This window comes from Malania oleifera, chromosome 4 (genome assembly GCF_029873635.1).
Source record: "Malania oleifera isolate guangnan ecotype guangnan chromosome 4, ASM2987363v1, whole genome shotgun sequence".
Lineage (NCBI taxonomy): Eukaryota > Viridiplantae > Streptophyta > Magnoliopsida > Santalales > Ximeniaceae > Malania > Malania oleifera.
The window spans coordinates 112,117,165-112,141,909 of record NC_080420.1 but is presented as its reverse complement, the minus strand read 5'-3'; the positions used below and the strand labels follow the sequence as shown (position 1 = coordinate 112,141,909).

At 36.7% G+C, this 24,745-nt stretch overlaps 1 protein-coding gene across 3 annotated transcripts in view; it reads right to left on the bottom strand.

Annotated features, from left to right (window-relative positions):
- The window catches only part of LOC131154564 (branched-chain-amino-acid aminotransferase-like protein 1), an 83,551-nt gene extending 59,319 nt beyond the window's left edge, over nt 1–24,232 (bottom strand). For 2 of the 3 annotated variants that reach the window (XM_058107404.1, XM_058107403.1), the window contains exons 1-3: nt 23,903–24,156; nt 4,776–4,874; nt 3,961–4,032 (exon numbers count right to left, since the gene is read on the bottom strand). In XM_058107404.1, the coding sequence (XP_057963387.1) occupies nt 3,961–4,032; nt 4,776–4,874; nt 23,903–23,989 (258 nt within the window). In that variant the 5' untranslated portion in view covers nt 23,990–24,156. Of the gene's footprint in view, nt 1–3,960; nt 4,033–4,775; nt 4,875–23,902 lie in introns of all 3 variants that reach the window. The other variant, XM_058107402.1, reaches the window with a different exon arrangement.
- Nucleotides 24,233–24,745: the final 513 nt, after the last annotated feature.

Genomic DNA, 24,745 nt, shown 5'->3' with positions numbered 1-24,745 from the left:
TGTGAAAGTTTCAAGTTTCATTTGCATCTCCAAGGTTTATGTGAGCTTTCAAACTTTGACAGAGGGATTTTTTTTTCTTTTTCCTTTGTCACTTTCTTTTCTTTTTTTTTTCTCCCTTTTCTCTTCTTTTCTTTTCCAACAATTTATTTCCTCTTGGTCATTGCCTTGATAAAATTGTCCCCTAGTGAAATTGGGGAAGTTATGATCAACAATTAAGGAGTGAATGCTCAGGGGGATTGACCTGTTGAGTGCTTATTAGCCACTTGAAGTATGCTTTGAAAGTCAATTTTTCAAAAATCATCATGATTGCTTTACTGCTCCAGTGATGCAAAGAAATCACTTTTTTGTTTTTTCCTTTTCCTCAAATATTGTGTATAAAAATTACAGAAGGCTAAAATGTAAAACATGCAAAGTGCATGCCTACTACCGAATCAAAACAACTTTCATGCAATGATTATGCAATAGGTCAAAGACAGAAAATTCATGCTTCTAACAATGAATTATTCACATGAACCAAGATTTATTGACAAAGACGAGTCCTGCATGGACTACAATTACTGCATAAGGGTTTAAATAAGTCAAAGACCAACACCTTAACAATATTTTCCCTTTTTTTCTTCTTTTTTCCCTTTTTTTTGTAAGGTTATGGTTGATTTTCCCTGCTAGACAACAAATGATCCTTGGACTATGAGAACCTCAAGGAACTGAATTACAAGACACCCTGACCATTCTTCAGCAATATGTCATTCATTCTACTCAAACATTTGCACAAAGGTTTCTAGGACATGAACCAACCTAGCCTTGAGCATTTGTAGAAGCACCCCTTATATAACATAAGAAAGGCAATTCGAGATTGACCACCTTCAAGACATTTGTAGTTTTACATTTTTCCAATCCATTCAAAACTTAAGTCCTTTTGTAAATTGGGCAAGAATGTCTTGAGAAGATTTGCTCATGCTTCTTGGGAATTCTTGGAGATCAGCCACTAGTCTGTCTGTTCTTGAAATTGACTCCATGAAAGTGCACATATTTCTTCATTAGATGTGATTCCCTAGGCTAGCCATTTAACCTTTTTAGTTTGAGAACTATTGCCCTAGTTTATCCCTTTGTTCTACTTTGACTAGAAATTCCCCTGGAGTTTGCATTGCTTTTTAAGAGTGCCTTGGTGAGCCTTTGTTTTCTTAAAGACGCACTCATCCTTGTTCAAAGCTTAAACATTGGTCTGATCATCCATGCCTCTAACCTTGGATGGGGGGGAGCATTCTTTGAAGAATGAAAGAGACTCTTATAAATGCAAAGTGAGAATTGAGTTATGTTCAAAATCAATTGATTCCTCGATTTACTCAATCATACCCTTGCGCAAGAATAGGATAAACCCTCTAGCTCTCTTAAGAGGAAGCGAGGAAGCTCATACACCCTAGTGCATGCGTGAATAATCCTTCTAGGCTGACTAGTAAGTAAATGAACGGATAGATATCTACATGTAAAGTAAATGAATTAATGAATACATGCATGCACGCATGTTGAATGAATGGATGATGGCATGAATGAATGCTCACATGTGGAGCGGATGGATGCATGAATGCAGAAATGGCTAAAATGGATGCATGAAGGAAATGCTCATATGTAGTAGATGGATACATTAAGAGTGTTCACATGTTGAGTGAATGGATGAATGATGACTACTCACAATCAGGGCAAATGGATTATTAAGGAAATGAATGGTCCCAAGTGGATAGTCATGTGTAGAACCAATGAATGAATAAAAGGTTGGATGAATGGATGATAGGACAAAAAAATAGATTGATACTCACATGTTAAGCAAATAGATTAATAAATTAAAAGATTTGATGCCCACATGTAGGACAAATATGTGCCTCAATGAAAGGACATTTATGTAGGGCAAATGAATGAATAGAGAATGGAAGCTCGAACATTAGGCGCTTGCTTGTAAAGCAAATGAATGAAGAAAGGATATTCTTTTGTGGATCAAACATATCAATGAATGTTCACTTGAAGAGCAAAGAGATGAATGGATGAATTCTCACATGTTGTGCTAAGGGACTAAGGAATGGTGGCGGCTCGCACATCAAGGTAATGGATGAATTGATAAATGCTCAGATGTTGAGCAAATGGATAGAGGAATGATGAATGCTCACACATAGAGCAAATGAGTGGATGGATGATGAATGCGTGCATGTACAGCAAATTAAGTCAGTATATTTCCTATTCATGTGGGACCAATGAAAAAGAAAATATATCTCATCGCCCTAGGGATTTGGATCCAAAAGAGGGCCATGCATGTTGACCCATTAGGCTATTTAAGTCTAGGTCGAAAATTAGTGCTGCTACTGGGCAAGAGGGGAGGCAAAGGTGGGGTAGAAGCAGGTGCAGAAGCAGGCTAGTTGTATTAATTATGAAGAAGAAAGAGGAGTAGAAGAGGGGATCATAAGTCATTAGAATGAAGATCTCAAACTAGGATATTTGGAGTCTTAGCAACCTTAGGAAACGTTGTAAGATTAGATATGTTATCCCAAAGGCTTCTTGTAATGTGGTTATCGCTCAAGATCTAAGCTGAGGGCAACTGATGGCACTTTAATTAGGAGCATTTGGGAGTTTAGGCTCAATGATTGGGAGCTTCAGTTCTCTACTATACTGCTCAGGGAAGGGGAGTGCATTCTTATTATTTGGGATACTGGACTTGGGTGGTTGAATTGATAAGCTGGTGGAATCTTCTTCCCTCATGGTACAGTTGGGGGTGAGGGGTAGAGGCAAGTAATGGTTCATATCTGTTTACAGTCCTAATTCCACCCAGGTTAGTCATCTTGGGGAGAAATGCGAGTGGAGTCTTCTTCTCCCTTGGTACAGTTGGGGTTGAGGGATAGGGACCAGTTGAGGATTATATATGTTTATGGTCATAATTCCCCCAGCTTAGCAGTTATGTTGAGGATCAATTTTCTACCATTAATGGGATATGTTCTCCTGATTGGGTGTAAGGTTGTGATCTTAGTGCCGTTAGTATAAATTTTTTCCATGAGAATCCGGGAGGTTCTAGTATTAAAATTAGTATGAGGGGATTTGATGACTGTCATTTGCAAGATATTGTGTTGAATAATGCTCAGTTTATGCCCCATTTGCTGCAGCAGAGCATTCTGTTGCTTCTGGCATTGATAGATCAGTGGAAGGATGCTTTTCCTTACCTACCTTAAGAGGTGTTGCCTAAGATGGCCTTAGTTCATTGTCCCATAGTTCATGAGTTCAGTTTTGTGAAATGAGAACCTACCCTTTTGGGGTTTGAGAATATGAGTATCTTAAATTTGGTTTCTACAACACAGACTCTCCTCCCTTTTCAAGAACCCCCTCTACAAAGGGCAATAGTGGTGACAACATGCAAGAGAAGATGGAAAGTTGGTGAAGCCCGCAGTAGTAGGAAGGTAGTGCTGATATTGACACTTCTGGTGGTTGTTCTGGTGGCAATAATAGCAACAATAGCGATTATCTGCTTCTTTATTTGGTTTATTAACATATATGATAAGTAGGCAATGACTTACATTACAACAATATTCCCAAACAACATATTGAATCGTCTAAAGCCAAAAAAAGGCATATAATTGTTATCAGTACCATAACTTGCAGGAAAGAATAATTTTGGTAGTGAAAAAGAACTCCACCAGTTTAGTTAATATTTCTCACAGCAATAGCGATCTGCTTCTTTATTTGGTTCATTAACATATATGATAAATAGTCAATGACTTAACATTATAACAATATTCCCAAACAACATATTGAATCACCTAAAGCCCAAAAAAGGCATATAATTGCTATCAGTGCTGTAACTTGCTGCAAAGAATAATTTTGGTAGTGAAAAAGACCACCCAGTTTAGTTAATATTTCTCGCTAAATATGAGTGCACTGGATTAACAACAGAAATTCTGAGCAGATCTTGTTAAATCTAATTACCTTACAGTAACGATACTTCTTCTTCCCTGGACCAAAAATGACCTCCTTCACAACCTTGTTTCCATCAGGTTCCTATTACATTTCATGACAAAGGGGCACTGTTATAAAAATAAAATGAAAAATGAATGAACCAAAGCAAGAGCAGTTATAAATGGTAAAACAAAGATTTTATCTTTTAAAAGACTAGTAATACTAAAAGAGCATAGCCAACAGAAAACAAATTATTGTGGGCCAAGTTGATCCAACAGGAGCAAACCACATGGACTAAACAACTCTATCTCTGCAGGATGCATCAACCCCCTCTCTACACCCACCAGCCAAACTCATTCTGTAACCACTAAAAGAACTTTATCTCAAGAAGTCAAGTAACAACTGTTTGATTGAGAAGGTTAGCAAAATGAATAGAATTTCTGGATTTCTCACTTTTATGGAAGATGGAGTTCAGTTGCGCTGTATTCCAGTTAGGCCTTAATTTTATGGCTGCGTTAACTGAGATAATTACAAACTAGTTTTTGTTGCAGGCATTTTATTGAATTTCTTTGAAGGAAGTACATGTAACAATAATGATGTTCTCAATGTACTCAAATCTGACCAACCCAAAGATTGAAATATTCAAAGCAAAAAAGAGTTAAAACAACAGCATGCATCACCCTGAAGAGAAAATCAATGCGCATCCAGTCCGCATTTTCATTTTCATAAATTCTAAAGAACAAAACAACATGGACCCCCATTTGGGAGAAAAAAATATGCCCAAACCAAAATCAAAAAAATGGGAGAGAAGGAAATGTAAAATGATGATGCTTCTTTTAACATACCATTTTAGACAGAACCTCCTCACGGTAAGGCCTTTCAGCACCTGTTACTTGAAGGAAATTTGCATAGAGGGGTTCATCAAGCACTTCTGTATCATTCCTCTAAGGAAAAAATAAGAAAAATCAAAATTCATAATAATAATTTGCAAAAGCAGGTGTTAAAATTTCAGTATGTCATCGAACATATTAAAAATATAATGACTTCACAACTTATGAGATGATACTTGGGCATTTTATCTTTGATAGCATAAGAAACAGCATCATTATAGCATCCTTATAAATTAAAACTGAAACATGAAGAACAATGGTATTTTATTCCATTAACTGAACTGTGAAAACTACGTGCTTAAGGAGGATACAAGCATGGGTATTTAAACAAGATTACATGATATAGGAGACAATAAATGATATATTATAAATCCCATAAAATCTGAGATAAAATCTGCTTTGTTGCCATATATCCTTCTTTTGAATCAATAGGTTCTGATTTGTTAGCATATGTGATCCTCAAATAATTGACTTTAGATCTTTGATGCTCCTTGGTCTTTTTTGTGATGATTTGCCTCGGATCTTCGTCATTCAAATCTGCAGCGGATAAATGTAACCGTTGACGGTATTACTCTCATTGAGTGTGCCGAGCTGTGATGCATTGTTAAGACCCTCCCGTAAACTTTGCCGGGGCTGGATGCAAAGTTTGTTGCAAGAAAATAATGAAGAGTGGCCTTATGTTCGGCTATTGTTGTGTGATCTTCTTTCCTAAGGTAGTTGATTTGTTGATGGCTTTCGCATCTATAATTGAGAAATGGTGTTGACGGGTCCGATCCACCCTAGAAGGAGACGATCAGACTTCCGCCATGCTATGATGTAGCATTGAGAGATAGTGTACACAATGGTGAAAGAAAAAAAAATAGAAAATAAGCAGGAGGTGTATGGATAATACAGGGGCTGTGATTTTTTTTGTTTTTTTTTTTTTTTTTTGACATTGTGTTCACAATGGCTCTGATACCATAAAGAAAAACTGAAACACGAAGAACAATGGTATTTTTATTCCATTAACTGAACCATGAACACTACGTGCTTAAGGAGGATACAAGCATGGGTATTTAAACAAGATTACATGATATAGGAGACAATAAATGATATATTATAAATCCCATGAAATCTAAGATAAGATCTACTTTGTTGCCATATATCCTCCTTTTGAATCAATAGGCTCTGATTTGTTAGAATATGTGATCCTCTGACAATTGACTTTGGATCTTTGACGCTCCTTGGTCTTTATTGTGATAATTTGCCTTGGAACTTCGTCATTCAAATCTGCAGCGGACAAATGTAACAGTCGACGGTATTACTCTCATTGAGTCCACTGAGCTGTGATGCGTTGTTAAAACCTTATACCAAGAGTCTAGAAAAACATAAATCTATATACTATATAATAAAACTTGATATTGGCTTCATTGCTTTCGAAATGTTTCTGCACAATCCTCTGCGTACACTACAAATACGAAAGAACCCATAACTGTTTACAAATCTATGTGAACAGAAGTTAACTACATTACAAAAACTCTTTCATACAGGGAAAAGTTTTCTTCACAATCATATTGTATAGATGAGTGATGTTGGGCTCACCAGTGTGATTGCCTCATTACCACGATCCCCTTCTTCTGCTATCATGCAAGTTGTCAAGGGCTAAAGGAGTTTGACTTAGAAAAATGATCTTGTATGTATTGGAAACATGCGATGGTTCAGGATCATGTCCTTGTCACTGTGAATTGGGAATCACTTTATATTTAGTGGCCCACTAGTTAAATACCAAAGTTACTCTTTATCACTTCCTCCAAAAGGGAAATATTTTTTGAAGGAAAATGACATAACCATTTCTCCCACCAGAGCAATGTTCCTAAACACCCAATTACCGAGACCTAACCCACCCCGACTTAGGCCTATACTACAAACTACCTCCCAACTAACCAAATGTTCCCTATTTTCCCCCTAGTCTAACCAAAGAAATATCTCATCATCTTCTCCTACAGTCCTACCTTCTGCAACACCCATGTGAATTCAAGACAAAGATAAGAAATTAAGGGAAATGAATGACAAAGACACCTGAATAAAAGCAATACAAATATACAACCACCTAAAGAGGAAAAAATAAAACACCTCTCCAACTATCTTACCACTTAGAAACTTTAGCAACCAGAGGGGGTCACAATAAGTATTCAGCCAAGGATTAACACCCAAGAAACTCCTATGTAAGTAAGAGATCCACCAAGAGTAGAGCACCTCACAAAAGAAGCCAAATCAAATCACTCACTAAAATTCATAGCAACCAAGACACTTTTAGACATATTAATCCCCAAACCTAATATTCCCTCTAAATTTGCTGTAAAGTAATATTAGCAATAGAATTCATATTCTTCGATTAAAAAATAGGGTCGATTAAAAAATAGGGTTAAGATCATAAAAACCCACTAATTGTTCCTCCTTTACAATTCAACCTTAATTCAATACAATGAAACCACACAATTATCCAAATATACTTAGTTAACCTACTTCCAATTTTACCACTGAGTCAATTTTACTGCCTCGTAAATAGTAATTAATTTTTATCATATTAGCTTTTTTGGATAATAATTTTTTCTTCAATTTAGGCATTTTTTTAGTAGTATATGTTGAATGGAACATTACAATATGTGCTTTTTAAAAGTTATTAGCTAAAAAGCTTGCAAGATTATTCTTTTCTTTCCATGCAACAAATACACACACACACACGCATATATATATATATATACAATTTAATTAAGACAAACATTTATATTTATGAATGTCCATACAAACTATTCCTATTCCTATACCTATCGAAAAAAGAAATGTCCTTACTTTCTTTTTGTAATATTTTATTTTTAAGAAAATCTATTAAAATACTATTATTTAATATTTTATATATATAGACTAATAATTTTTGCACTTGATGGCTCGTATTTTAATTATTCACAAAATTACCAATCATTCCATACTTACTATCATGATTGTCATTTGATGCTAAACAAAATATATTAACTTGATATTTTTAAATTTATCCATACAAAATGCTTTTTAAAAACAATAATAGATTTGATTAGAATTTTTTTAATTTATATAAAATCTATTAACAATCATTGAGGAGATAATTTTTTTGTTTCGATTTTACAAGCTCATATTATCATGTGGGGAAAAAAACACTAACATGGTAAGATGACACGTACACAATTTCTTCATAACCATTTCTCAAATTAGGACACCAGTCAATCCTACTATCAACTGCCCTATTGATCATCCTACTAAAGACATCAAAAACCAAGGTAAAAATGAAAGGTGATAAAAAGATCACCTGCACCCCTTTACAAGGTGGAAACAAGTCTTAGGATCATCCTTGACAACTAAAAAATAGTCAAAGATAAGCAACCTTGAAGCTATCTCCTCCATTGAAAACCAAAACTTATTCTCCAAAGAACCTTATCAAAAAAAACTCAAGACTTCCTCAATGGAAAGATTTCTCAAAGTACTAAATTTACCTCTCCAAGAACAAAAAAATCTTGCGTAAATGTTTGCATGCCATCTGTTAAATTACCACTTTACCTAAAATCTGAAATTGTTAGGTTGTGGGCCAACAACAGATATCAAGCCTCAAGTCCATCAATACAAGGACCTTATCCCACACTTCAATACTACATGAATGTCTCGAGATAATCTTGACCGACTATGTAGAGAATAGAGTGGGCATGATTCTACACATTAGACTAAAATAATAATAATAATAATAATAATTGTTAAGATTTGATCAAAATGAATGACCTAACTTGAAGATAGGTCTCTTCTTACATTTATAATACAAATTAAATACATTCTAATGACAATAATACCCTTACTAACTCTTTCAAATTAACATACTAACACATTCAATAATAATAATACTAAAAGACATATATAACCTCTAACACTCTCCCTCAAGCTGGAGCATAAATGTCATATGGTCCTAGCTTGTTACAAATGAATTTATCACGAGCACCCCCCAACGCTTTGGTAAACAAATCAGCAAGTTGCACGTCCAACTTCACATAAGCGGGTTGTAATGAGCTTCTGCACAAGTTTCTCCCCAACAAAGTGACAATCAACTTCAATGTGCTTCGCCCACCCATGAAAGACCGAGTTGGAGGCAATATGAAGAACATCTTGACTATCACTCATCAACTTCATAGGCTAAGAATGCGGAAAACCCAATTCTTCCAACATATTCTTCAACCAGACAAGTTTGCAAGCAGTGTGAGCCATAGCTCTATATTCTGATTCAACACTTGACCTCGCCACCACAGTTTGTTTCTTACTCTTCCAAGAAACCAAATTACAACCAACCAAGATACAATACTTGGTGGTGGATATCCGATTGGAAGGCGATCAAGCCTAACTTGCTTCTATATATCCACGGATATAAGTGTGACCTTAATCACGATGTAAAAGATCTCTCCCAGGTGCACCTTTGAGATATCTCAAGATGCTAATTACTACGTCCCAATGACTTGACCTCTAAGAATCTAGAAATTTACTCATAACACTTATTGCCAAAGATACATCCAACAGGATAACTATGAGATAATTCAACTTTCCAACAAGTTTATGTTGTTGTCCAGGATTAGGTAGCAAATCACTCATATTAAACATTAACTTGCTATTAGGATCCACCGGTGTATCAACCGGTTTAGATCCCAACAAGCCAGTTTCATCCAACAAATCAAGAACATACTTCCTCTATGATACAACAGTTCTAATACGAGATCTAGATACTTCTATATCCAAGAAGTATTTCAACGGTCTCAAATCTTTGGTCTGAAACTTAGTACATAGAAAAAGTTTGAGACTTTGAATACCTTTATCATCGTCACCTATAATAGCAATATCATCCACATAAACAACAAGAAGGATCCTACCCGATGAAGTTTGGCGATAAAACATAGAATGATCCAAGCACACTGTCAAAGACCAAACTCTAGTACAACAACACTGAAATGACAAAACCATGCTCTAGAAGACAGTTTTAAACCATATAAATCCTTCTTGAGCCGACAAATTAAGCTTGATTCCCCCTGAGCAACAAACCCAAGTGGTTGCACCATATAAACCTCCTCTTCAAGGTCACCATGTAAGAAGGAACTTTTCACATCTAGCTGATGCAGAGGCCACTGACAAGTGGTAGCCAAGGAGACAAACAGACGTACTGATGTAATTTTGGCAACCAAAGAAAAAGTATCAGAATAATCCAGACCATACACCTTAGTGTATCTCTTAGCAACAACACGGGTCTTAGATGAGCCACAGAACCATCAAGGTTGACTTTCACAATGTAAATCCAATGATACCCAACCACAAACTTGTCAAGAGGAAGAGATACCAAGTCCCAAGTACCATATTCATGTAAAGCATTCATCTCTTCAACCATAGCATCCCACCACCCATAATGGGCTAAGGCTTCCGAAACAAATTTAGGAAGGGTAGTAGACGATAGAGCAATAACAAAACAATAATAGGACGGTGATAAGGAGTCATAAGAAACATAGTTGGAAATGGGGTGTTGAGTACATGTGCATTTACTTTTCCAAACACCAATAGGAGGATCAACATCATAGGAAGTATGATCAGACAAGGAAACCAAAAGCATGGTAATAGAAGCTAAAGGGCACTCTCCTCATTGAAGCTACCATCGTGAATACACCTACAAATTAGGATGATCAAGATGATGACAAGGACTCGAACTACATGGAGACTCAGATGGTTGGTTGGGCAAGGACAGCAACGTAGAATCTGGAAGATTAGGCAAAGGAAGAAACTCACTGAACTTAGAAACGCTTAGTGACTAGGTATAGTAAGGTGTAGACTCAAAGTGGGTAACATTGCTAGAAACAAAGAAGCAATGCAGCACAGGACTATAACAACAATATCCATTTTGAGAATATGAGTAGCCCATAAAAACACATTTTATAACACAGGATCCAACTTATCCACCCCAAGAGTTAGTTGATGAACAAAGGACACACAACCAAATATACGAGGAAGAGAAAATAAAGGTGAATTAGGAATGAGAATGGAGTAGGGAATTTTGCCACTAAGAACAAAGGATGGCATTTGGTTGATTAGATAACAAGCGGTAAGTATAGCATCACTCCAAACACTTTAGGTACATGGATTTGATAAAGGTGCGAGTGATTTCAAATGTCTAGTTTTCCATTCTGCAACCCTATTTTGTTGAGGAGTGTGGCCACAAGATGATTGATGAACAATACCAAACTGAGTCATATAAGTAGTGAATTGTGCACTGAAAAACTCTTTAGCATTGTCACTTCGAAGTATTTGAACTAGCAAACCAAATTGAGTTTTATTTCATAACAAAAGGAACAAAATACGTGAAATAACTCAGAACAACCCTACTAGGACCCCAGACATCGAAATGAACTACCATAAAAGGGCTTGCAACCCGTTTATTGACTCGGGAAGCGAAAGAAACACAATGTTGCTTTCCCAACTGACAAGACTCACAATTGAGACTAGACACAGAGCTCAAACTAGGAACAAGACATTTTAACTTTTCCAATGAAGGATGACCCAGGCGACAATGAATTTGAAAAGGTGTGGTAGCAGCAGTGCGGGCAGTAAAAGGAGATAATGGCTCAAAGTGATAGAATTCACTAGCTTCATGTCTTTTGCCAATCGTCTTCCTCGCCTTCAAATCCTAAATAACCATAGAATCAAGGAAGAATGTCACTGAATAATTCATGGATTAAGTAATTTTGCTAACAGACATAAGGTTGAAATGAAATTTGGGAATATATAAAATCGAAGGAAGAGAAATAGAAGAAGTGGGATTTACAATCCCAATTCCCTTGACTGCAGTTGTAGATCCATCAGCAAAAGTAACACAAGGTAAATTTGCAGGACATTAAAGAGTGGAGAAAAAGCTAGGTATACCTATGATATGATCAGTGGCAACAGAGTCTATGACCCAAGGACTAGGACGATAAATACTCGATGACAGGCATACTATGTGATAACCTGTTTAGGCAAGAGATGAAATGGGAAGATAAGCTTGAAGTGACGCTTGATATTGCTGGAACTTGGTATACTCTTCCTCTAACATAGATATCGTACGTTGCTCCCCACTCGACCTAAAAGGTGTGGAGTCGATGGTGGCTGCATTGGCTGCCCCCAAAGGTGTGAAGTCAATGGTGGCTGCATTGGCAACATGTGAAGGTTTGTTGTGAAGATCCAACACCGCTCAATGGTATGATTATTCTGTCCACAATGAGTGCACTTGCGAGGGGTACCTCTGCCTCGTCTGTCTTTACCACTACAACCACTCAAACCACCTCGATAACTTTTGTGGTTATTTGGTAGAGAACTAGATTCAACCTGTGTAGCAAAGGTCCTCCTCTCAAATCCATATGCAAGAGCAAGGGAATGCGTGCTAAAGGAAGCACGAAGGGCACGAGAATAAACATCGGAAAATGATGGCAGCTAGGCATTACTGAATTTCTAAGACCGAACTGCCTCAAATTCCAGTCTCAAGCCTATTAGAACATAAAGAATTGTCATCTGCTCCCTCTACTTCTTCATCTCACGAACGTCAACAGTTATAGGTTGCACGACATTAAGCTCCTCATGAATACACTTCATCCCTCCAAAATAATCTGCAATACTCCTATCTCCTTGTTGTAACTGAAAGTATTTCTAAAATAAATCATACATACGTGTAATGTTACTAGATTAAAGAATTTTGGCATAATCCCAAATCTCCTTGCACGTATCTAGATGCATACACGTCCTTGCTCCATCGAATTCCATAAAAGGGAAACAATCAAGGAATCTTCCTGAACCCACACATCTTTTCTCTTCTCATCAGAAGAATCAAATTGGAGCAAGTGGTCAGATTTCCCTAATATTGCTAAATAAATCCGAACAGCTTTAGACCATTGAACAAAGTTATTTCCATCCAATTTTTGAGCTTTTATTTGTAGCAAAGATGTAGGAAACAAATTTTTCGGATTCATAGATTCCATACCAACACTCACAAATCAACAATCACACCAAAAACAAGAAGAACAATCAAAACTAATCGGGACAATCACAAACTATGTGAAGCACCAACACAACAACAGACGAGGTGAACAACTCACCGACGGATATAGCACTGCCACAGCACTCACAAATCAGCAACTACTCCAAAAAAAAAAAAGAAGAACAATCAATAATCAGGACAATCACAAACTATGTGAAGCACCAACACAACCATGGACGAGGTGAACAACTTACAGATAGATATAGCACTGCCACGGCCTCACAACTGAACATATGAACGCTGCCATGGCTCCAAAAAACTCACAAATAAACCTTCACAAACCCTGAACAGAAGTGAACGGAATACCGCACGTGCATGGTTGAAAAAGGTTGAAAAACTGGCCTAACAGCTTGATAATATAGCATAAAGAACGAATCAGAGCATGGCAGAGGAAAAAAGAAGAAAAAAGTGGCCGGAACTTCACTCATGGGCCAGCGCATGGGGTCAGCCCTGCCAGCATTTGGCCGGCACATAAGGGTGCATGGGGTGTCCTCTGGCGATGGGGTTTTGTGGGGTGAGTCGTCACCTTCTATTTATGGGTATATGATTGGATTTACGAAATAATATAGGATGGAGGTGGATTTAGAAAGAACAGCCGTGGGAATCGTGTTTTCCGACAACGGCTAAGGAGAATAGGGTTTAGGTTGGATCGCCCTCTAATAGCACGTTAAGCTTTGATTAAAATGAATGACCTAACTTGAAGATAGGTCTCTTCCTCTATTTATAATACAAATTAAATACATTATAATGAAAATAATACCCTTACTAACTCTCACTAATTAGCATACTAACACATTCAATAATAATAATAGTGAAAGACATATATAACCTCTAACAATAATAATTGTCGCAACATCCCACAGAAAGGTCTGAAATGGCAAGGGGTGACAATAATAATGGTTTGATGGAGTCACCACTAACCTGTTAATTTCCTAAGTGCGGTTAGTTCACCTAATTACTACTCGTTGATTGGTCTCTAGGCTAATCCTAAGGCCAAAGAACCAGTATTCTCGGTCTGCTTTTACCAGAGTTGGGTTTAGGAGTACATTTATGTGAGGGGAAGGTATTAGCACTCCCTATACACCCGTTCTACGAACGGTACCTAATTAATTATGAATCATTCCTAAATTGATTCAAATGGTTCTCAATTAACTCCTTAATAAAGAAATAAATATTCAAAATTCAAAAAGAAAATGAAAAAAAAAAAAAGTGCCATTTAGGAATGTCTAATAAGACCTCCAAATAAGGGGACTTTATTAGATAAACCCCACTAAGAGCTAATATAGCTGAGGTCTAAAACTCCTCTTTACCTTTTGTTTAATCATCGGGATGCACACACACAAAATTGAAATTGTACAAATATTTAAACATGAAATAATTAAACAAATTCATCAAAATCAAGCAAAAAGTCTTTTAAAATATTTCCAAATTTTTTTCAAAAAGTTTCAAGAATTTTTATGAATTTTTTAGCATTTTTCTGCAATTTTCTAGGATTTTTACAGAGTTTTTCCTTCTTTTTATTTATTGTTGGTATTTTATTTTTTTCCTATTTTTTGGTTATCTAAGTCAAAAATAACTCAAATTTATGATATTTTAATAATTTTTCATGCTTTTTCAGATTTTTTTTACTATTTTCCCAATTTTTAAAAATTAAATATGAATTAAAAATTAATTTTTTAAACTTAAAAAAAGAAAATAAACCGACACTCTAGAGCAAGTCAAATCGATTCAACCGATTTGAACAGGGTCAACAAACTGACCCGAGTGAATCCAGGTTGACTTGGTCAGAGGAAAGGGCTGCCACGTGTGAGCCGAAGGTGGCAACACGCTGCGTAGTATTTTATTTTTTATTTTTTCTTATTACTTTTTAAATTTATTGCAGCAAGATGACGTCAAACAACACCACTTGGCAAAACACGATGGATGTTGTGTGTTTGACTTGGATCGCTAACGTGGCAGCAATTTGATCGTCCAGAAAAAACACACATTGGACGGTCAAGATCGCGCCATGTTGCTTCCCAAACGCACAATTCTTGTCGCGCCACGTGTCACCGTATGAACGGTGACACGTGTCCCACTTAAACTTTTTTAAAAAATATAATATATGTTTTTTTTTTCTTTTCCTTTTCTTTTCTTTTCTTTTTCCTTTTCCAAATTCTCTCAATTCTCACTCTCTCCTCTCTGTTTCACCTCTCTCTCTCTTTTGCCTCGCTCTCTCTCTTAGCTCGAATCTCTCTCTCTCCCTTCTCTCTCTCAATCTCTTTCTCACTCTTCGAACCTCTCTCTCTCTCTCTCCCCTCAGTCTCGATCTTTCTCTCACTCGATTTCTCTCTTCTTTCTTCTTATTCTCACTCTATTTTTCCATTTTTGCAAGTCTTGGTCAAAATAGGCAAGGAGTTTTCAGATCCAAGATCATGTCATCAATAGGAAAAAACCCAACCCCTTTTTTTCTCAATTTTTCTTTTTTTTCATTTTTATTTTCTTTTATTTCAATTTTTTTAATTTTCTGGGGAGACAAACAAGGGGAATCGAGGCTAAGGTCAGGTTAACCTCGGTTAGGTTGAGTTCGGTTCTGGTCCTAGGGTTAGATTGAAAACTTGGGCCAAGTGGTTTGGTTTAGGTTGATTTATGGTTAGGCCCAATTGGGCCTGGGGGAGTATGGGGCTTTAGGCTGGCTAGGCTAAATCAAATTAGGCTTTATTTAGGTTGATTTAATTTGAGCTAAGCTTAAATTCAAATGGGTCTTGGTTAATCGGGTCAGACCCAATAGGATCCCATTTTCAGCTTGGGCAAATTTAGATCAAGCCCAATTAGGCTTGGTGTGGGTATAAATTGAATGGGCCTAGATCTAAGATTGGGCTTGGGTTTGTTTTAATTGAGCGTGGTTATTATGGATCAGGCAATGTTAGGCTAGGACTTGAACTGGGATTTAATTTTCAGTTGGCCTGGGTTTAAGAATTGATTGGGTTTCAATGAGATTTGGGTTTGATTTTTAGGTGGTTTGGATTTGAGCTTTAAACTGGTTTAAGCCCAATGAGGCTTTGGGTCAATGGGTTAATGGATTTGGACCTGAATCTCCTTGGTCGGATCTTAGGCATTCAGATCCGGGTTCTTGGATATGGGTATTTGGGTTTTCGAATCAAATCTGGGTCAAAAACCTAAGCTCATTGGGGGTATGTGGAGAAATTCTTTGGTCAATTGAGTTAAAACTGATTTATTGTTCAAAGGTTCTGTCTAAATTTGAATTTAAATTACAAAATTAAAATTCAGCATATGCCAGAAATTCAAATAGAATTACAAAAATTTAAAGAACCAACCTCTGTTTCTAAATCTTCAAACCTACAAATCTGCTTTTTCTTCACCCGAACTCTTCTAAGTCTCCACTGCCAGCTTTTGAGTCTCCACTACCAAGTCTTCTCCAATTTCAGCAACTCAAACCCTTCAGTCTTCAGTCTTTGATCACCCAATTTTCCCTCACCTTTTTGTATTCAATTTTCTCTCAAAATATTTTTCCAACAACCAACTCCTCTCCAAATTTCCCTCAACTCTTTTTCAGTAAGCAATTCCTTCTCCCCATTGTCCTCCCCTACAGCCATCTAAAACTCACTATTTATAGGCCCAGGGATTGCACTTCCAATAAAATTTGATTGAACAATCAAACTTAATGGATCAATCAAATATCAAGTCTAATTGATCAATTAATATAAATTGGTCCATCAAATTCAAAGCTAATTGGTTGATTTTATTCTAATTTATTAACAAAAACTCTCGTGTGTGTGCGCGCTGCAAGCATGGAGATGCTAGCCCACCAGACTTTTATTTTTCTGATTTTTAGTCCTTTCTCTTCTTTTTTTTCCATTTTCCGTGTATTCTGTTTTTTTCTGTATTTTCCCATTTTCATTGTATTAACACACCCATGTACAAATTCAAAACTGGACTAGGAAAAGACCCAAATGGGCACTAAAATTAAATCTAAAAACCCAAATTTTGTTATATAAGCCCCAGACAAAAATGGGGTGTCTACAATAATAACAAAATCTATTCATTGTCAAGAGGACACCTAGGCCACGATGCTCCTTTATCTATTTCTTTTCCTTTATCCATAGCTTTATAGAGCTCCCATACCTCCATAATACTCTAGTGTCTTCTTTCCATTCCTTGGATGGGGCTCTAATTCTTGGGATTTTCTTTTCTTCAGAAATATTAATGATAGGAATTGCAAGAGCTTGCTTATTTAGGTGTCATTAAGTTCGCTAGATTAAAAAATATTCTCATGGAATGACATATCCAAGAATGGGACACCTTATGGGAATATTTTTGGTTGGTTCGCATTGTCCAGGATGTACACAAGATTCAACATGGTAATCCTAGTAGGCATTTCAAGAAGATTACTGTTACACCCTTGATTTATGTATGAACATGATAAGAATATTACTTTCATTTTTTATTGATTTATATTTTTACTATTTCTATTATAATATTCATTACAAATATAATAATAGTGTGAAATTACTCAATAAGTGAAATTATTCTATAATCTATATTGTTGAAGCATTAGTATCTTATGGGTCAAAATAGTTGAGGCAATTTATTCTCAAAAATAGGATGCCACGGGAATAAGATTTCCATGTTTTGTGGGAATCCTTCATTTGTAGAGAATGTGAGATACCGCCACATTACCTTCCAACCCCAAAACAAAGATGGGAACCAAATGCCATGAGCATGATATTGCCAAGAATGTTGAAAGACACCATGAACCAAACTACCCCTTAGTGGAGATTCTTACTCTCTTAACACTTCATTCTATATAAGATGTGAAGATCTAGTACAAGGGTACTCCTAGTTTTTTTTATAGTAAATGTCTCTTCATGAATTTCTTGAAAGTATCCTTTTCTCCTACTTTCTCTCACTCTCTTTGGACAAAAAAATTTTTATATGCAAAGATTCCTTCAAATGTCAAAGCATTCACCTCAAGAAAGAAACTAATGATTTGTTAAAAACAAGGAGTAAGGCTTTTAGTGCATGTGTCTGTGATGTGCAAGTCTTCACATGATGGTAAAGCCCACTTCTTTTTTTCCGTTGTAAGGTTGCTAGGCCATTGCAAGGACTATTTGTTTCGTGTTATTGGTGAGGAGTGGCTGTGTTTGGTTAATATGGAAGGTCATAAAAGGACGGGCTTATACATCGAGGAGAAATGAAAAAGAACAAGATATTGCGGAGGACTACTTGGTTTGCATTTCTTTGAGTATGGTGGAGTAAAGGGAATGAGGTGATTTTCCAGGCTAAGTACACTCCTCTTTTGTTTTGGGATAAAGTGCTTTTAATAGCTTTGCTTTGAGCCTTTTCTTTTAAGTGTTTTGGAGGTTATTGAAAATTCCACTTGTGAGTTTGTCCCATATTGGAGAAAAATAGAGTGAAAAATGTTTGTATACATAATTGGGCCCAAGACACAATAGACTTAAACTTTTGGTTCAAATTGGTGCTCACTCATTTGTATCAAGTCTGCCCATGAGGACTCCCCTAGTGCTAACAAGTGGTATCAGAGCTGATGATTCGTATTGGGTTTGAGTGCTCATGCATGCGTTCCTATAAATGTTGATCCCGTTGAAGAGAAGTGGTGGATCCTACAAATGCTAATCCTGTAGATGAGTGGACTCTCATGCTTTCATGCTCTTTCCCATGGTTGAGTAATAGCTCCTAGTTAGCTGCATGACAAGTAATGATTTTCGTCCAAGGAAGAGTCGTTGGAACTCACGAACGAGGAAGAGATTGTTAGGAATTGCACTAGTGAGTTTGTCCCACATTGAAAAAAATAAAGTGAAAGATGGGTGCTTATATACATGGTTGGGCTCAAAACACAATAGACTTAAACATTTATTGGTGCTCACCCATATATATCAAGTCTGCCTATGAGGACTCCCCTAGTGTTAACAAGTGGTATCAGAGCCGATGGTTCGAATTGGATTTGAGTGTCCATGCATCTGTTCCTACGGATGTTGATCCCATAGAAGAGGAGTGGTGGATCCTACGAATGCTAACCCTGTAGATGAGTGGGCTTTTATGCTTTCATGCTCTTTCCCATGATCGAGTAATAGCTCCTAGTTGGTTGCATGACAAGTAATGATTTTCTGTTCAAGAAGGAACTATTAGAACTCACGAGTGAGGGAGAGATTGTAGGGAATTTCACTCGTAAGTTTGTTCGACATTGAAAAAATGGAGTGGAAGATGTGTGCTTATATACATGATTGGGCTCAAGACACAATAGGCTTTAAGATTTTGGGTCAGGTTGGTGTTCACCCCTGTGTATCTGTTAAAGATCAAATGATTTCAACTGAAATCACCGTTGAAGATCAAGAGATATGATTCTGAAGACTTCAAACTTGAATTTGAATATGAATTTGAATTTGAATTTGAATTATGTCCAATGTGGGCACTGTCAAACTAAATCCCGAAAATTACATTCTTTGGAAAACATAAATAGTGCCTTACTTTCGTGGTCAAGACCTCTTTGGATATATTGATGGTACCATGCCCAAGCCTCCCCACACCATCTCTATATCTCATCCTGATAGTGGTGTTATATCTGAAACACCAAATCCTACCTACTCTCACTGGATGCGCCAGGATAATCTTATTCTCAGTACACTAATGTCCTCCCTCACTGAAAGGGTACTTGCTCAAGTAGTAAATTATACTACTTCCTATGTTGTTTGGCATGCACTAGACGAAAATTTCTCCTCAAGGTCTCGTGCAAGGACTATGCAAATTCGCACACAGCTTGCAATTGCAACAAAAGGCAGCAAGTCTGCCACCGAATATTTTCTTTTCATTAAGAAACTCACCGATGAATTAGTTGTTGTAGGACAACCTATGACTTGTGAAGATGTTATCACTTATGTGCTAACAGGATTAAGTCACGAATATGATAGCTTTGTAGCCTCAATTTTTGCTCGCACCGACAAGGTTACAATAGAAGAAATTTATTCTCTTTTGCTAACAAAGGCTCGTCTTTCTCAACATCAGCTCTCATCTCCAGTTCTACCAACGTCTGTCAATGTTGCACAAAGACAATATCAACACTCTACAAATCGAGGAAGAGGTGGTCCTCGAGGGAGGGGGCATGGAAGTCATGGTGGTTTCAATAATACTTCTCGTAAGACTGATCAGAACTACTTAATGTGTCAGGTTTGTAATAAACCAGGCCACTTGACACGCAAATGCTATCATCGTTTTGATCTTTCTTATCAGGACTCAAAACCAAAAATTAAACAAGCTATGGTCGCTGCTCCTACTAGAAATTGGGAAACTGAATGGCATGCAGATACCGGTGCAACGCACCATGTGACCAATGATCTCAACAATATGGACCTCAGAAATGATGACTATCATGGTACAGATCATGTTCAAGTCGGAAATGGCCAAGGTCTGCAAATCTCTAAAACTGGTTCCACTAAACTTTCCACGGCCAACTCTACCTTTGTTCTTAATCAAGTTCTTCTTGTCCCATAAATTCAAAATAATTTGTTATCTCTTCAAAAATTTTGTGTTGACAACCATGTTTATTTCGAATTTTATGACCAATTCTTTCTTGTGAAGGATTACTCGGGAAGGTCCATTATCAAGGACATCTCAGTAATGGACTCTATCAATTTACATCCAAAACACGCTGTTCACAGGCTCTCTCAATTGTACGTGCCTCTCTTCGTGAATGGCATCATCGACTTGGACATGCATCCACACCCGTTGTCAACAAAGTCCTTTCATGCATCAATTTTCCAGTAGAAAGCAATAAAAAGCACTCTGTGTGCCCTGAATGTCAAATGGCCAAAAGCCATGACTTGCCATTTAAGTACTCAACTCATGTTTCTTCATATCCTTTAGATTTAATTTTTAGTGATGTATGGGGACTAGCACCCGTAACTTCAACCACTGGTAGAAAATATTATGTTAGTTTTCTTAATGATTATTCAAAGTTTGTTTGGTTATTTCCAATGAAATTCAAATCCTAAGTTGAATCAATCTTTTTTCAGTTTCAAGCCTACGTTGAAAAACACTTTGAACGAAATATAAAATCCATCCAGTCTGACTAGGGTGGAGAATTTCGACGCTTGAATACTTATTTTACACAAACTGGAATTAATCATCAACTAGTATGCCCATATACTCATCAACAATATGGTTCTATTGAGCATAAACATCGACAAATTGTCGAAGTTGGATTAAGCATGTTAGCACACTCAAACTTACCATTGCTACACTGGGAATATGCATTTCAAACAGCTGCATTTGTTATTAATAGACTACCAACACTTGTTTTGAAGCAAAAATCTCCCTATGAAATTCTATATAACCGCATGCTTGATTTCTATTTTATGTGTGTTTTTGGTTGTGCATGTTGGCCTAACCTAAGATCTTACAATACAATCAAACTCAATTTCCGCTCAAAAACATGCATATTCATTGGCTATAGTCTCTGTCATCAAGGGTACAAGTGCCTTGATCTTTCTACTGGCAAGATTTATGTTTCACGACATGTGGTTTTTGATGAGACACTTTTTCCATACACCAAAGAAAATACTTCCCGTCCCTCTCGGCCACAATTTGTACCCCTTCCTCCCAATATCAATGTCTCACTTCCTCTCAGCTCCACAGATTTGCAATCTAACCATATTTCGATTAGCACAGCGGTTGTAACTTGCTTGTCTCTTTCTCCAGATCCAGATGAAGATATCAATCCACCGGCTACTACAGATCAGCTTCAAATCACAGAGCCCCCCTCGGTTTCACCATCTCATAGCAATGTTTCAAATCTTGTAACGAACAATCATCCCATGACAACAAGATCAAAGAACAATATTCACAAACCTCGCAAGCAATCAGATGAATATGTTAGGCATCCACTACCTCAAGCATTGCTAGCCGAAAGATCCATCACAACTGTAGAACCGAGCTCTTATACTGAAGCATCAAAATCAATTCTTTGGCGAGAAACTATGAACAAAGAATTTAATGCATTGCTGCAAAATGGTACTTGGTCCTTAGTTCCACACTCACCAGGTACAAATGTTGTGGAATGTCGTTGGGCTTACCAAATTAAAAGAAAAGCTAATGGGACTACTGAGCATCATAAAGCTCAATTAGTCGCCAAAGGCTTACACTTCCATGAAAGCAAAGCTAATACTTCACTATTTGTTCTTAAAAAAAAAAAAAAAAACAGCAACTATTTATGTTTTATTATATGTGGAAGACATATTAATCACTGGATCAAGTTCGGCTACCATCAACCGAGTAATTCTTTGTTTAAAAGAAGCATTTGCTATGAAAGACTTCGGCCCTCTTAACTTTCTCCTTGGTGTAGAAGCACTTAGATGCAGTGAAGGTCTTTATCTTACTCAGCGCAAATATATAGTGGATTTGCTAAAAAATAGCAACATGGATCAAGCCAAACAATGCAGTAGCCCAATGGCTTCTACTTGCAATCTCACTTCCACATATGGTAAACCGTGTGCTGATGCAAGCCTTTACAGAACTATGTCGGCAGCATGCAATACCTAGCACTTACACGGCGTGACTTGGCTTTTGCAGTCCACAAAGTCAACAAGTTTATGCATAATCCGCTTGAATCACACTGGCAAGCCGTAAAGCGAATACTTCGCTATCTTAAACATTCAATTTCAACAAGCTTGCTAATCTCTAAAGCTGCACACTTCAAACTTCATGCATTCTCATACTCAGATTGGGCAGCAAATAGGGATGATAGAAGATCTGTGGGTGCTTATTGTATTTATCAAGACTTGATCTCCTCGCGCTGTAAACAGCAACCAACAGTGGCCCGTAGCAGCACTGAGGCTGAATACAAGGCACTGGCAAACACTGTAGTCGAGCTAATGTGGATCAAGTCAATTCTAACTGAACTCGGAATTTCTATTCGACAACCACCTGTTCTTTGGTGCGACAACATTGGTGCCACTTATCTCACATCCAATCCTATGTTTCACGCAAGAACGAAACACATAAAGATTGACTTTCATTTTGTTTGAGATCAAGTCCACCACAAACAGTTAATAATTCAGTTCATCTCTAGTCGTGATCAGTTAACAGATGCACTAACTAAACCATTACCACCAAAGAAATTCTGAGATGTTCAATCCAATCTAAATATTTGTGATCTCCCCTTCAGATTGAGGAGGCGTGTAGAAGACTGAAATCACTACTGAAGATCAAGAAATATGATTCTGAAGACTTCAAACTTGAATTTGAATTTGAATTTGAATTTGAATATTAGAAAATCAGTAGTAAATGTGTCTATATATACTGCATGTAAGCTACAAGCAAATAAATGAGCAATACAAAATTCTTTCAAACACTTTCTCTCTTCTATTTCTTTACAGTATCAAGCCTGTCCATGAAGACTCCCTTAGTGCTAACATTAGGTGATTTTCAACAGGATTGGAGAGCTACTTTGATGTAATTTGTGCTTTGTTTCCACAGGTTTTTAGATCCCCTTTCTTTGAGGATGATGCCTTGGCCTCCACTTTTGCACTTTGCTTCTCCCCCTATAAATCATCTAAGTTGAAAAATTGTCTTGAAAAAATCCTAATTATTTTTCAAGCTCAGCTCAGCATGCACAAAGCGCTCATATTTCCTCTAGTTCTCCCACCCCCCCCCCCCCCCCGCGCCTCTGCTACAGTCAAATTCATCTCATATCTTTACACTGACCCTCTTAAATCTGGCTGTTCCTTTTTTTTCCTATAAAAACAGAAAATGATCGAAAATCTCAGAACAATATCGAACCCACATGTCAAATGCCCACCATTGATGATCAAACAATAACTCGAACAAAATCTATGCTCTCTTTCAACATCAACACAGTAAACCAGAGCCCAAAAACCAGCAAGTATAATAAGTTAAGCAATAAACAACGCCAAACACAAATCAACAAATGCTAAAAAAGACAAAGATTTTTGGAGAAAGTGGAAATGGGTACCTGAGCAAAAGCATACATAAGGCTGCTACTGAGAGATCTTGGAGCAGACCATGAGTGAATCACCTCTATCTCATGATTTTCTTCCATGATGAAGATGAAGATGATGAAGAGTGATGATAGAACTGGAGAAGACCACCTTGGTGCGCTATTGAGAGCTGCAAACAAAATGATCGTGGCCGGGTACCTCTTGGCGCAACTCTCTTAAGCCTACCCCAATTCAAATTAAATGATTTGATTATAACAGTGAGTCAGTGATGACGAGGAGTGAGCTGTGCATGTCTGCCTGGTGTTATCCGATCCGACCCTTTGGCCTTTTAATCGTCTTTTTTCCTTTCAGTTGATTTAAATTATTTGTTTTTATAAATAAAATAAAATAAGAATGTCATAAAATTTAGTATAAATTTCAAAAATAATTTCTGTCTGAATTATTTAATAAAACACTCAAATTTCTGCCAGCTATTAAAAAATTTTATAACATTATAATAAAAAATTTTATAACATTCTAATTTATTAATAAAAGTAATTTTATGTTAACGGCAATTAGTCAATATTAAAAAATATAATGCAGCACTAATACATTTATTTTTTATGCTTTCCTTTGGTTAAAAAAATAGAAATATGATAAGATTGAAAATACCCTCACATGAAATATGGCTAGTCCATTATCACAATAAATTCAAAAAATTAAATGTACTTATAAACATTCACTAAACTAGTATTAAAAAATATTATTTTTTAATAACCTATATTTTAAGTAAGATTTAGGCTCGTTTGGAACTTGGAAAATATGAGTGAAAGGAAATGAAAGTATAAAGGTATTCAATTTCTAATGTTTGGTTAGCA